The following is a 14412-nucleotide window of genomic DNA, read 5'->3' as shown; positions in this document are numbered from 1 at the left end:
TGGTTAAAAACTTGCAGCAGACCAGAATCGAACCGAGGATCTGACGATTGCCAAGCGCGAACGCTAGCCGCTCGGCTATCGGCGCGGTTGGATTGAGAGGCAACAATACGCAAATAAAAAGCGTTCATGATAGCTCAATCGTGGTTGGAATAGTAAATTTAAAAACACGTTCATGGTTCTCATTACTGCAACGCTTGTTTCAGTGCACTATACGGTATCGCGCACTCACTATGCGAAAACACTGTCAGATTTTGTGGGCGATGTCCCTTGAAAATCGCTCGTGTCGCGTCCGAAAGACGCGGTTGTCTGACCACGGGGAAAAACTTTTAGTTCGGTATCCGGATGGTCGTGAAATTGGCTCCATTTTGTCAACACTTGACAAATTTTTGAGAGACCACGTGCCCCTTTCCGCATACTGAACAAAATAAATAAAATCAGGCAATAAAGCCTACTACTACTTTGACGACTTGTAGCTCGTTTTCTGCCCACTGTGCAGTGGGTGCTACCGCGCGTTCGGTAAAACTCCAGTCGCACCCACCAGTTGTGTCAGTTTTTCGCTTTGTTTCTTCAACGGCCGGTTTATTCCTCATCGCAAAAATCGGAAAGTGGTAAGCGCGTATCCAGACGCACTAAATTTGCATTTTTCCTGTGCAATTCTCCGGATAAGGACAATAATTTGGAAGCAAATCGTTTTTTGAAGTTTTAACCGTGCGTGCATTTCGAATTAATATTGTTAACGGGTAGTGCGAGAGAAGTGTTGAAGGTAAATCATTGGTAAACAGTGCCCACGAGGTGGAATCTGCCCGGAAAACTATGGAAGTGACCGAGAACAACTTTGAGCGTCTTGCCAGCTATCTGCAGCAGACATTGAGTCCTGATCCAGAAGTGCGACGGCCCGGTAAGAGCCTGGTAAGGTTATGGCGTGAGGAATTTGATATTTATGTGTTTCTTTGGTTCCAGCGGAACGCTTCATCGAGAGCATTGAAGTGAGCCAGAATTATCCGCTGCTGTGCTTGAATCTAATTGACCGACTCCAGGTGGACATCACAATCCGAGTGGCCGCGGCCATCGCGTTCAAAAACTTCGTCAAACGGAACTGGGGCTATCATCTGGATAACGATGGACCGGATAAGGTAGCCGAATCGGACCGGAACGGTATCAAGCAGATGATTGTCCCCTTGATGCTGAAGTCTCCGTCGTCGATCCAGAAACAGCTCAGCGATGCGGTCAGTATTATAGGGAAGTACGACTTCCCGTTGAAGTGGCCCCAGCTAATGGACGAAATGATTGAGAAGTTTGCCACCGGAAACTTCAGTGTGATCAACGGCGTCCTCCAGACGGCTCATTCGCTGTTCAAGCGCTATCGCTACGAGTTCAAGTCGCAAGAGCTGTGGGAGGAGATTAAGTTTGTCCTGGACAAGTTGGCCAAACCGTTGACGGATTTGCTTCAGGCCACTTTGGGCCTAGCGGAAGCGCACGCTAACAACGAAGAAGCGCTCAAGGTCATCTACGGGTCACTGGTTTTGGTGTGCAAAGTGTTTTACTCGTTGAATTCCCAAGATTTGCCGGAGTTCTTTGAGGACAACATGGACACCTGGATGAAGGCATTCCACGGTATGCTGACTATCGACATTCCATGCTTGAAAACGGCGGAAGATGAGGATGCCGGGGTCCTGGAGCACTTGCGATCGCAGATATGCGAGAATCTCTGTTTGTACGCCCAGAAGTACGACGAAGAATTCGGACCTTACATGCCACAGTTTGTGACTGCCGTGTGGGAATTGCTGGTCAATACAGGAATTCAGACGAAGTACGACACGCTGGTCTCGAATGCGCTGAACTTCCTGAGCACGGTAGCCGACAGGAACCATTACCGGCATCTGTTCGAAGATCCAAACGTTTTGGCGAGCATCTGCGAAAAGGTCATCATTCCCAACATGGACTTCCGCGTGTCGGACGAAGAGCTCTTCGAGGACAACCCAGAGGAGTACATTAGAAGGGACATAGAAGGATCCGACGTGGAAACCCGACGTCGGGCAGCATGCGACCTCGTGAAGACCCTCTCGCAGAACTTCGAATCCAAAATCATCGAAATCTTCGGACAATATCTGCAAGTTCTGTTGGCCAAGTACGCCGAAAACCCAGCCAACAATTGGAAAACCAAGGATACCGCCATCTATCTAGTCACTTCGATGGCTTCCAAGGGTCAAACCCAGAAGCTGGGAGTCACTCAAACCTCCGAACTGGTTCCGCTCCCTCAATTCACCCAGCAGCAGATCATCCCGGAACTCGAACGCGCCGATGTCAACGAACTTCCGGTCCTGAAAGCAGACGCCCTCAAGTTCATCATGACCTTCCGCACGATTCTTGGACCGCAGATCATCGTGGCCACGCTGCCCCTGGTGGCGAAACATCTCGCCGCCGGAAATGTGGTCGTGCACAGTTACGCTGCCTGCGCCATCGACAAGATCCTCACCATGAAGGGACCGGACAACAAACCGATCGTCACCAAGGAAATCCTGGCTCCCCTGAGTGCCGAACTGATAACAGGTCTGTTCGCGGCCTTCACCGTCCAGGGCTCCAACGAGAACGAGTACATCATGAAGTGTATCATGCGCACGTTGAACACCCTGCAGGAGGCGTCGCTCCCATTCATGATTGTCGTGCTGCCGCGGTTGACGGAGATCCTGACGGTCGTGGCCAGGAATCCCTCGAAGCCGCACTTCAACCACTATCTGTTCGAAACGCTGTCGCTGTCGGTCAAGTAAGTTTCTGAAATTGTAATTTCTTATAGCTTCTAACCAAATGTTCCTGCAGACTCGTATGCAAAGCGGATCCCAATGCAGTCAGCTCTTTCGAGGAAGCACTCTTCCCAGTATTCCAGGGCATTCTGCAGCAGGACGTTCTCGGTGAGTATTGAAATATGCACAAGAGTATACTTCCATCTATGGAATCGCAACACCGAGTATTTTTTTACACGGCCGTGCAAAAAAAGTTTCTATACAAATTTTTCCGTGAAAACCTTATTTTTGCATGAAACGTCGAAAAATTGTGTTACTTTTTTTGCACGGTTTTTGAAATTTTGAACTGAAAACTTTTTTGCACGGTACGCTTTCCCCGTGCAAAAACAGAATCTGGTGTATTGCGACATCCCAAAGAATCAACTATATAAAGTTAGCTAAAACAACTAGAAATAATAACCAAGACCTAGTAATCAGATAATCGCTCAGGGGAGAGTTTCGTTTTTTTTCGAGATGATTCATGCAAATTGGAGTAACATAGCGCAGTACTAAACGTTAAATGCTATAAACCAGGTCGGACACAGACCCGCGAAGAGCTTTAGGACTCTTCTCATATATGGTCCTTCTGCTGCTATATCTTGATGTTTGAAGATTTCAAAGCTGAACACAACAACTTTAAGTTCTTCAATTTTGGGCTACTTTATTTCGCAGATTCTATCCATATTATTTTAGATTGAAGGATCCAACTTGCTTCATTTTTTGAATGTTACATTTTCCAAAAATAGCTTAATTTTATGTGGTCTTATATAAGAATAAATTCTCGACAATAACACATTGCTATCATTGCGCATCGTACCTTCGTGCTGTGCGTACACGAATTCTCTCTGCCCTTGGAAGTTTTCTTAAAAACTACCTAAAGCAATAAAACAACACTTCTCAGTGCTACAAAAGCAGTGGCGAAAGCTAGCGGTGGTAATCCATCTTGAACACCATCTTCAAAAAAAAAAAATTAGGAGGGAACGTCTTCTTTCGTTTATTCACTAAACATGGTTGCAACTAATCGATTTGGTGAGCGTGGGGCAGAACCGAGGATGGAGAGATGCAGCCACGAACCGAGTATTGTGGCGTGAAATTGTTGATTCAGTGTTATCTGTGTAGATGTTAACTAAATAAATGAAATGAATGGTTGCAACTACAAACAAAAGGAAGGGTGAATCTCTGAATTCACAACTTCCTTCCAAAAAAGTGGGATTTAAAACAGTCACTCAACGAGGCAAGAATGGAAGAAAGGACGTTTCTCCGGAATACAAACTTTCTTCGAAGGGTGAAATGAATAATGTTGACAAATGTTCCGAACACCAAATCGAAGCAGCCTCTAGCCCAGGCTCTTTGATTCATGTGAGGAAGCAAAGAGTGCCGCCTATCGTGTTCAGTTGTTCCGAATTTGGGGGATTTAGGCAGGAGATCTTGAACTCCATCAGGGGAATCAAGGTTTCCTTCCAAATCGCAAAGAAAGGAGACTGTCGCGTTTTGCCGGAAACTCTTAGAGATCGCGAACTTCCCCTCAAACATCTTGAAGAGAAGAAGCACAAATTTTTCACGACAAAACTGAACGTTTGTTCAAAGTCGTCTTGAGAGGTCTCTCAAGTGACTATAAGTCACCTGAAGAGATCAAAAATGGAATAAATGATTTACTTGGATTTCCCCAGTCCAAGTAATCATTAGTTCACTTTAACCAAAAAAAAAAGATCTAAATAATATTAAAGTTTAAGAAAAAGTTAGACTTATGTTCGATGTTTGTGTGACATGGGAACATTTCCAGAAACCTGGAGGAAATTTCCAGAACCCAACTCAGTGACGTCGGTGCCAAAAGTGGGGTCATGGTACAAAAAATTGTCGCATGGATGCTAAATGCATGATTTGCGGAGGTTCTTCTCACGCTAAGGACGTCTGTCCAGTGGAGGAAGATACCGATAAGTTCATATGCGCAAATTGCGGGGGTAATAAAAATCATTTTTTTGCTCTTCGCGTAGGCGAGTCGTCAAGGCTTGTGCCAGACAGATGAACGGTAATGTCCGTTACGATAACGGTCGTTTCCGTAATTTCTCTGGTAGAGTTTCGAACAATGCTCATTTTTCAGTTAACGATCGCTTGATTAAGAATCATACCCATTAGTAAGATTATAATCATGCTCATTCACAAATTAATTTTAATCCGTCGGGTAGTTATCGTAGCAGGTAATTTGAACTCCTCCCCTTTTCATACTACGAGTAGGGCAAGTGTATCATTAGTGGTGCACCTAAGGGAAAACTGCTAAAACATGGTGATAAAATCATGAAACATATCATTCGATAGACCTCAAATCCTTCTATCATTCAAATGTATAAAAACACGATTCATTTGAAATTCCTTTGCAATAAGCCTTGTACCAATAATAGGAACACTGTTCCTTTAGTGGAGGTATGTTTTAAGAATGGTTCCTTTAGTGGCGCATTCCATTGATTTCTTATGGGACCCTCCCGTATGGGTACTGATGCACCACTATAGGTACAAAGGAGCAAATATTTTAATTGTGTTAAATAGTTTTACGGTTAAATTTCAGCAATATTACTCGATTACTTGTATCATTTTTGCATAATTTTCGTACGTAATAGAAAAATATCACATAATCATTTATAAGCGCAAAACATGCCAAAACACACTACCTCCAATATTGGAGCTACCTCCACTAAGGGAGCGTTTGCCCTACCCGTTCTAATTGTTTCAATTCAAATGGAAAAAAACCCTGCCGCCACAGGAAACTTCTACTCCGCCTCTTCGTCTACCGAAAACTCTAACGGAAAATCATCAGATAACGTACCCACTTCAAGTGATATGTTTGCCTCTGATTTTGATTTTCTAACTGAACAATTGAATCTAATGATTGATGCAATGTTCAAAGCCACCACTATGACTGAAGTGGGGCCCAGATAGCCGTAGCGGTAAACGCGCAGTTATTCAGCAAGACCAAGCTGAGGGTCGTGGGTTCGAATCCCATCGGTCGAGGATCTTTTCGGGTTGGAAATTATCTCGACTTCCCTGGGCAAAGAGTATCTTCATACCTGCCACACGATATACACATGCAAAAATGGTCATTGGCATAGTAAGCTCTCAGTTAATAACTGTGGAAGTGCTCATAAGAACACTAAGCTGAGAAGCAGGCTGTGTCCCAGTGGGGACGTAACGCCAGAAAGAAAGAAAGAGAAAGATGGCTGAAGCAGTCCAAGTTGGTGTTAAATTTACTAATCAAATTGTTATTGGATTACGTTTTTCGAATGGATCCAAATAATAATTTAAATATTTTAAATTGGAATGCTCGTTCTCTGAATGGTAAAGAGGACGAGGTGTTGCATATAGCTGTTATTACTGAAACGTATTTGAAACCTGGATCTAAACTCAAAAGAGATCCTAACTTTTTTGTTTATCGTAATGATCAACTTGATGGGGCATGTGGGGGAGTTGCAATCATCATCCATAGGCGTATAAAACATCAACTGTTTTCGTCATTTGAAACTAAAGTTTTTGAAACTTTAGGTGTTTCAGTTGAAACACAACTTGGTAAATATACTTTCATAGCTGCCTATTTGCCTTTTGCATGCTCTGGACGATTGATTTGGTCTTAACCGACTCTAGTCATCTTTATAGCCAACTGATTACTCATGCTGATTTTGATTCTGATCATATCCCTGATACATTTCAAATATCCCATGAAGCGATTCTCATTCCTATCAGCTTCACTTTCAATTATTTTCGAGCCGACTGGAATATATATGAAACATATATTGACTCTAATCTTGATCAATAATGCCGGATTTGCAGAAAGAAATCAAGAAACGTTTTGCTCAATTAAGAAACAAAAATTTTGAAAATAAAATTTCTTAATTGGACCCTGGCTCTAAGCCCTTTTGGAAATTATCTAAAATCTTGAAAAAACCTCAAAAGTCAATACCGGCATTGAAAGAGGAAAACAAATTATTACTAACTAGGGTAGGTGTACCAGTTATGGACATAGTGGTTCCCTATTTCGCCATACGTGAAAACTTAAATGTCTTAGCAGAACACTAAGCTGAGATGCAGGCTCTGTCCCAGTGGGGACGTAATGCCGAAAAGAAGAAGAAGCAGTACGATATAGGATTTATCTTGATGTTAAAACATTGAAAAAATAAAAATAAAAATGTGAAAGTTATCCGAATTTTGCATATAGCCAAATAGGGAACCACTATGGCCATAACTGGTACACTTTCCCTAATTGCGAAAAAAGCTCAAAAACTTACTATGCAGTTTGAAAGCGTGCACAATTTTAATTTAGAACTTACTAGTCCAATTGAAAATCAAATTACTCAGGACTTCGAAAATATTCTCAATCAAGAGAACGTTTTCGAAAATGTCTGGGAGACTGATTTGGAAGAAGTGAGAACTATTATTAAAAAAATCAAAAATATGAAAGCTCCTGGCGATGATGGAATTTTCTACATCCTCATCAAGAAACTTCCAGAAAGTACCTTATCATTTTTAGTTGATATATTCAACAAATGTTTTCAATTATATTTTCCAGGGAGCGATGAATTTTGATAATTGATCGCTGTTGTTAGTAGTTTTGATTAGAGGTGATTAGGGTGAATTTCAAAGCAATGCAACCTTTTTATTACAAAAATTTAGATTTTATCTTCTGACCTTAAGATTCTGGTTAAACTACTGTACTATGCAGTTGGGCTGCACTAGGCTATCACTCATCAAAATTACTTTCACTTCGGGAAAATATAATTTCAAGATGGCGAGAAGATTACGAACTGAGTGTGGGTTAGGAGCACAATCATACCCTTGAATGTGCAATGTGGGGTAGTAATTGGGAATGCCATTGACGGTTTGTAATCTTCTACGAGGTTTTCGAAAACCAACAGGGCGCGTGCACCGGGTTGCGGATAGGAGCAAAGGGAGATCAATAGCATCTATCTAAAATAATAGAGCAAAAAGCCGTTCCATGATTAGGTAATGTTTAGCGATCTTCTATGGTGTTCTAGTACTATAAAATTCTTCACTCACTGGGAATTCTGGCCTTGATAATATCAATAGTGATAAAAACATAAAATAATACCAAATATTTGATAAGTACAATGTAGCTTCAATGTAGTAATAAATTAAATAAAATCAATTTTCTATACTTGACAAGGTTTTGAAGATCAATGCTCGATTACTTTTTCAAATCGACGTAAGTAACTTTCATACGGTTTTGAGAAATCTAATTGAGAAGAATCACAACCTGTCTTCTAAAACTGTTTTAAAATGAATCACCTTTGTAACATTTTTTCGCCGTGTACATCGCTCAAATTTTGCATACAATCAGATCACGTTTAAAAACAAGGTAGTCTCTATTATTTTCAACAAAAATAATTATAACAAAATGATAAGCCGTTTCATACAGTTACTTTCGACGTTTTTCTTCCAGTGTAAAATCGGCTCAAGTAGTGTTTTGTTTTGATTCGTGGTTAAGTCACTTTGTCTCTCTATACAGCGGGGCGACGAAAGTAGTGGTTAGGTTGCGAAAGTTGAAAATCTTACTTTCGTCGTTTTGTAAATCCGGAAATTAATCGTTCTAAAAGTGAAAAATCTAGTTGGGTAGGAGCGGAACATGTGGAATTTCGCCTGCGACACACGTAGGATCAATAAAGTAAGTTCATTCCCTTTTTTGACTTGAGACTATTTGAACAAGTTTTCGAGAATGAGTGAAAGAACTACCTATTAGAAAAGCCACATCAGCTAAGGCTATACATATACAAATGTTGGTCATAGGGTCATGGCGAGCATTCGGTATGTATGTCTATGACTGATTCTTATCTAATAGGGGCACTAGAAGACCACGCGGACAATTTCGAAACAAATTATTTTAATACATCGGTCTTACGATCCGAAAGGCTCAGCTATGCTGCAAAGTTTTTGTAAGCTATTCATTACTACTGTTTGATTGTTTATAATTCTAACAAAACTACATAATTAACTCATTACTAATCACTGTTTCTATATTCTCTTTTTCTCTCCTTCTTATTTGTTGCATGATTATGAGCATCACTAATATAATGCATGAGCATGCACAATAAGAATAATTTCAGGATTGAAAGCAGTACATGGATACCTGGATAGAATAGCTTCGAAAAGGATGCTCAAAATAGAATATTTCTGGTCAGGGAAGTATTATCATCAAGGTTATGTAAAATGTTTCCATTATTAACTAATAGATCACACAAACAAATGAACTAATAATATCAAATATTTTTATATAAATCAGCATCGTCAATCAGTGCAAAAACAGATAAAGTTTGTAAAGTTATCACCATCGATTGAATTGCGCTCTTTATAGTAATGTTCAATCAGTATCAAAATCTCCTAAAGCGTCGCATCGTGCCATCAGCAGCCCTTAGCATCACCACAGAGAAACAGACGTAACACTTAGAACAAATTGCGATCAAAATCATAGTCGCGAAAACATGTACGCCCAATGCTAAAAACACTTTAGTTGGCCGATGGACTAACAGGTGGCGGTAGTGTGTAAACGTCAAACACGAACAAAAACGACGCGAGCGCTGCGGGTGGTCGATTGACCACCTACCAGATATTCGAATCGATCGTTAAAAAGTTGGTCGATGGACAGCGATGAGAGTGTGACGTCTGTTTGTCTGTGGCATCACTCTCATATTGTTATTATTTTGTTGTTTATAAAATTTCTAGAAAGCGATCAGCATACTCTTTCTTACTTGTACAATGGCCGATCTATCTGGAATTTTAATAAGTCAAATCAAACTTCAAAACTCAAATTAAATTGCTTTCAGCACATTTACATTTTGCAGCATTAATCGCATTACTGTGTCAAGTCTTCTCCAATTCCCTATACCCTACCCCAACCCTTCTTATCCTTTCCGATGGTGTTCAAGTGGTCCGCATAGACTATTACGGCCATTATCTATCCCTTCCCCCGGCTTTGGACTGACTTGCGCTCTCATTGCCCCACCAAACGCTGCAAAATGAAAATGAAAATGATATATTCAACAAATGTTTTCAATTAGCATATTTTCCTGACAAATGGAAAAATGCTAAGGTTGTTACAATTTTAAAACCAGACAAAAATCCTGCAGAAGCTTCTAGCTATCGTCCAATCAGTTTGCTTTCCTCCATCAGTAAACTTTTTGAATAGGTTATTTTGAACAGAATGATGGCCCACATCAACGAAAATTCAATTTTTGCCAATGAACAGTTCGGATTCCGCAATGGACATTCGACCACTCATCAATTTTTACGTGTAACAAATTTGATCCGTTCCAACAAAACTGAAGGCTACTCTACTGGTCTTACTCTTTTAGACATAGAAAAAGCATTCAACAGTGTTGGCATGAAGGTTTGATTGTAAAATTGAAAAACTTTAATTTTCCAACATACATTGTTAGAATAATTCAAAGTTATCTGTCAATTCGTACACTTCAGGTTGATTATCAGAACTCCAGATCTGAAAGACTTCCTGTAAGAGCTGGTGTTCCTCAAGGCAGCATTTTGGGACCAATATTATACAATATTTTCACATCTGACTTACCTGAGTTACCTCAGGGATGTCAAAAATCCTTGTTTGCGGATGACACAGGCCTCTCCGCCAAAGGACGAAGTCTGCGTGTCATCTGTAGTCGATTGCAAAAAAAAGTTTTGACATTTTTTCTTCATACTTGCAAAAATGGAAGATTTTTCCTAATGCTTCCAAAACTCAACTAATAATATTCCCACATAAACCAAAAGCTCTTTATTTGAAACCTTCAAGTAGACATGTTGTCACGATGAGAGGGGTTCCAATAAATTGGTCAGATGATGTTAAGTATCTAGGACTCATGCTAGATAAGAATTTAACTTTCAAAAATCACATTGAGGGCATTCACGCCAAATGTAATAAATATGTAAAATGTCTCTATCTCCTTATTAATAGAAAATCAAAACTTTGTCTTAAGAACAAGCTTTTGATATTCAAACAAATTTTCAGGCCAGCCATGTTGTAATACCAGGAAAAAAGCTCTGCAGAGAATTCAAAATAAAATTTTGAAAATGATTCTGAAGCTTCCTCCCTGGTATAGTACCAGTGAGTTACATAGAATATCCAATGTTGTAACATTGGAACAAATGTCAAATAAAATAATTAATAATTTCAGGCAAAAATCGTTACAATCTTCTATTGCCACGATTAATGCGTTATATGTTTAGGTTAAGTAAATTGAAAACGTGTTTTTTTATCTTATAAGCAGGTGAAATCAACTACCTGTAAAAAGTCTGAACTGCAACGGCAAATGAAATGTAATATGTTGTTAACAAAATGTTAATAAAACCCTCAAATTGTTTTACCAAATTAGGATGATAGTGTTATCTAATAACACAGAACACCTAGCTATAAGAAATGAATGTAATGTTTGAAATGATACAAAAAAAATCTGTTGCATTTGAATGCGTTCAGTTTACGTTCCAGTTCAAATTTTTGAACGAGAGATTCAAAAAGCAGAAAGATTTCTAAAGATGTCAAGGGACATTTAAGGTTCCATACATTGTGCGTGAAATGAATTCAAAGTAGTTTAAGCTTCACTGTGCATTTTAAAGTAAAGTGAAAATGAAAGTGAGCAGCGTTAGAATCTTGCACGAAGTTGAGTTGAAAAGAGATGTCAGTTCAAACGGGAGTCGCTGTAGAAAATTTCTGCAAGGAATCGGCAAGAAATTTCTTTAGCGATTCCTGTTCAGCAGCAAATTAGGCTTTAGACAGTGTTATCATTAAATTGTTATGTAAAAGAAGAATACAGTGAGCAAAAGTGAAGTGCAGTGAGTGATTTGACGTGTGTTGCTGGTGCGTAGGTTCAGCTAGATTTTAGCTGCCGTATCTAGGACGGAATGTATTTTTGCATCCAGATGAGACAGACGACTTCAATAAATCAATCCGGTGAGTTTGTTCTGATTACTTGAAATTAGCATCTTAGAATCTGTTAGGTTTCTGCGTTCCGACAAGCATGACGAAGTGAAGTTATTTGCTACGCCTTTTTTCGCGTTTTCCGGTTGTAATGCGGCAGGTATGTTAAATATACGCGTTCCAACATGTCAGTTGTCAGGAAACTGGCTGTGTGTTGTCGTTTCGAGCTAAAATTTTGTTCCGCGGGGTTTTTTTTTGTCGTTTGCTTTTAGAAATGAAACTGTTGCTCGGTTTGCACGTTCCAGTCGGTTTATTGTTAGGCACTTGATAACGCGTTCTGCTTGCACGACTGTTACCACCCGCATACATATTCAGAACGTGTTTTTTTTTTTCTTTTTTTTTTCAAAACTATACGATGACCCTAGAGGGATCGGTTCTGCTTTGTATTTTATTGAGCAGAAAACTAATTATCACCACAGTTAATTAAGCACTGTTTTCTCTTTTGATTGCCGGCTTTCAAAAGATTAAATTAAAAAAAACATAAACAGCAAATGCCCTGGGTCATCGCCAGCTTTTCAGGCGAACCATGACCTAATACCTTTCCCAACCTCCTCCTCCGTAGCACTTATGAGGGCGTCGCTGAGTCGGTGGCCTCTCATTAAGTAAGTGCTACATCAACATTTCCTTCCCCTATCCCAAGTTACGGTAAAGATAGGCGTGGCCAGGAATAGCAATATTCATGAGCTTGGTAATATTGTCCAAGATTGGGTCAAGGCTTTTTCCCCAGTCTCTGAAAGCGGTCTGGATGAAATTATCAAACGAAACATTAATGTTGCTAGTATCCAATCTACGAAGTATACCATAACTACGCTAACGCTAACGTTAATCTTGCACGAAGTTCAATGTTTACTGCGCTCTCGTGCAAAATTAGAACGCGTTCAGTTCACTTTTGGCTCGCGTTTAAACCAAGAACCAACCAGAAATTCATTTATTTTTTCGAAGCCTGTGTGAACTACCTATCAGAGGAATTTCAAATGATGTCTCACTCCGCTAAACAAGTTTGCTGAATATACCATCTATTTCAATCACGTGATGAATCAGTAAAATTGTGATGGCATTTACACACTTACTAGTGGAACGTGGTTCTCAAATTTCTAACTAAAAACCATTTCATTAATGCCTATTCAGGTATACACCAACCGGAAATTCTTCTGATTTGTCATCTTTCTAAATTACAGAGTTCATGCCATACGTGTTCCAAATGTTGTCGCTCTTCCTGGAAATCCGCGAGGGTAAAAGTGCCATCCCGGATACGTATCTGTCGCTGTTCCCCTGTCTGTTGGCACCCGCTCTCTGGGAGCGACCGGGCAACGTTACGCCGCTGATTCGACTGCTGTGCGCCTTCGTACGTCAAGCTTCCCCACAAATTAGCGCCGATGGCAAGCTGAACGGTGTCCTCGGAGTGTTCCAGAAGATGATCGCCTCCAAGAGCAACGATCACGAGGGATTCTACCTGATGCAGAACCTTCTGCTGCACTATCCGACGTGAGTTTTTAGGAAAAACTCAAGGAGTTCAAGAAATAATAAAATTTGTTCTAATCATTTCCAGTGATGAACTAGGACAAAGTATGCGGCAGATATTTTCGTTGCTGTTCCAGCGATTGAGTTCATCTAAAACAACAAAATTCGTGCGGAGTTTCATCGTGTTTCTATGTCTCTATGCATCCCGTGTAGGAGCTCAGGCTCTTGTGCAGCTTATCGACAACATCCAAACTAAGTAAGTTTGCCATCTCATCCATCATCACTTTCAAGTATTACTTAATATCTGATTCTTCCAGCATGTTCGGCATGGTCATCGAGCGTATCTTCATACCGGACATCAACAAAGTGTCCGGAGAGCTGGAGCAGAAGATTGTCTCGGTCGGCATCACTAAGCTGCTCTGCGAAGCCCCGGAGCTTCTGTCGGATGCGTACGTAAAATTCTGGCCCCAGCTGCTGCAAACGGTCATTCAGATCTTTGAACTTCCGCCGGACGAGTCCAACATTGACGGTGATACCTTCATTGAGATCGAGGATGTCCCTGGGTATCAGGCTGCCTATTCGCAGCTCAATTTCGCTCAGGCCAAACCGATCGATCCCTTGCCGGAGGTGGCCAACACTCGTCAGTTCCTGGTGCAGAACCTTGGCAAACTGGCCCAATCGAATCCGGGTAAGATCGGGGTCCTGGTGGCGTCGCTGCCAGTGGCCCACCAGGAAGCTCTGCAGAAGTACTGCGCCCAGAGCGGGGTGCAACTCGCTTAAGTTACATTTATCATTCGCGCGCTTGATATTCGTCACATACTACCATGTACACTCATTTTCATCGTTCTACAATTAAAGCCAACTACATTAAGCCATAGGGTATCATTAGTGTTATCGTGTAAGTCAGAGTTTGAATAAAGCTACTAGGTGTTACTTTTTACTCGGGTTACTATCCTTTTGAAAGATGTGCTCCTGTCTGTATCAAGTTATTTTAATGACACTCAGGATATTCAATTGTAAAGGATCTCGGTTATCCGGAACACGAAAAAGGCACGGAGTACAACTGACTTAGGAATAATTTATTTAAACGAATTTAAAAGTGACCGTTCGCGTCACGTGGTTGGTACAGACTGAATTCAAAAATTTTCACTCGACGAGGTGGAGAGGCGATCGATTTAAAAAGTCGCCGCC

The 14412-nt window shown here is 40.7% G+C and overlaps 1 protein-coding gene across 1 annotated transcript; it reads left to right on the top strand.

Annotated features, from left to right (window-relative positions):
* Positions 1–552: 552 nt before the first annotated feature.
* On the top strand, positions 553–14161 carry LOC5570999 (exportin-2). Its single transcript, XM_001653377.2, has 6 exons — positions 553–898; positions 961–2764; positions 2818–2909; positions 12939–13245; positions 13310–13477; positions 13539–14161. The coding sequence occupies exons 1-6, from the start codon at positions 814–816 to the stop codon at positions 13999–14001; spliced, it is 2919 nt and encodes a 972-aa protein (XP_001653427.2). The 5' UTR covers positions 553–813; the 3' UTR covers positions 14002–14161.
* The last annotated feature ends 251 nt before the right edge of the window (positions 14162–14412 follow it).

The sequence above is a fragment of the Aedes aegypti genome, chromosome 3, assembly GCF_002204515.2.
Source record: "Aedes aegypti strain LVP_AGWG chromosome 3, AaegL5.0 Primary Assembly, whole genome shotgun sequence".
Lineage (NCBI taxonomy): Eukaryota > Metazoa > Arthropoda > Insecta > Diptera > Culicidae > Aedes > Aedes aegypti.
The sequence above is the reverse complement of the archived record's forward strand: the minus strand, read 5'-3'. Positions and strand labels throughout refer to the sequence as shown.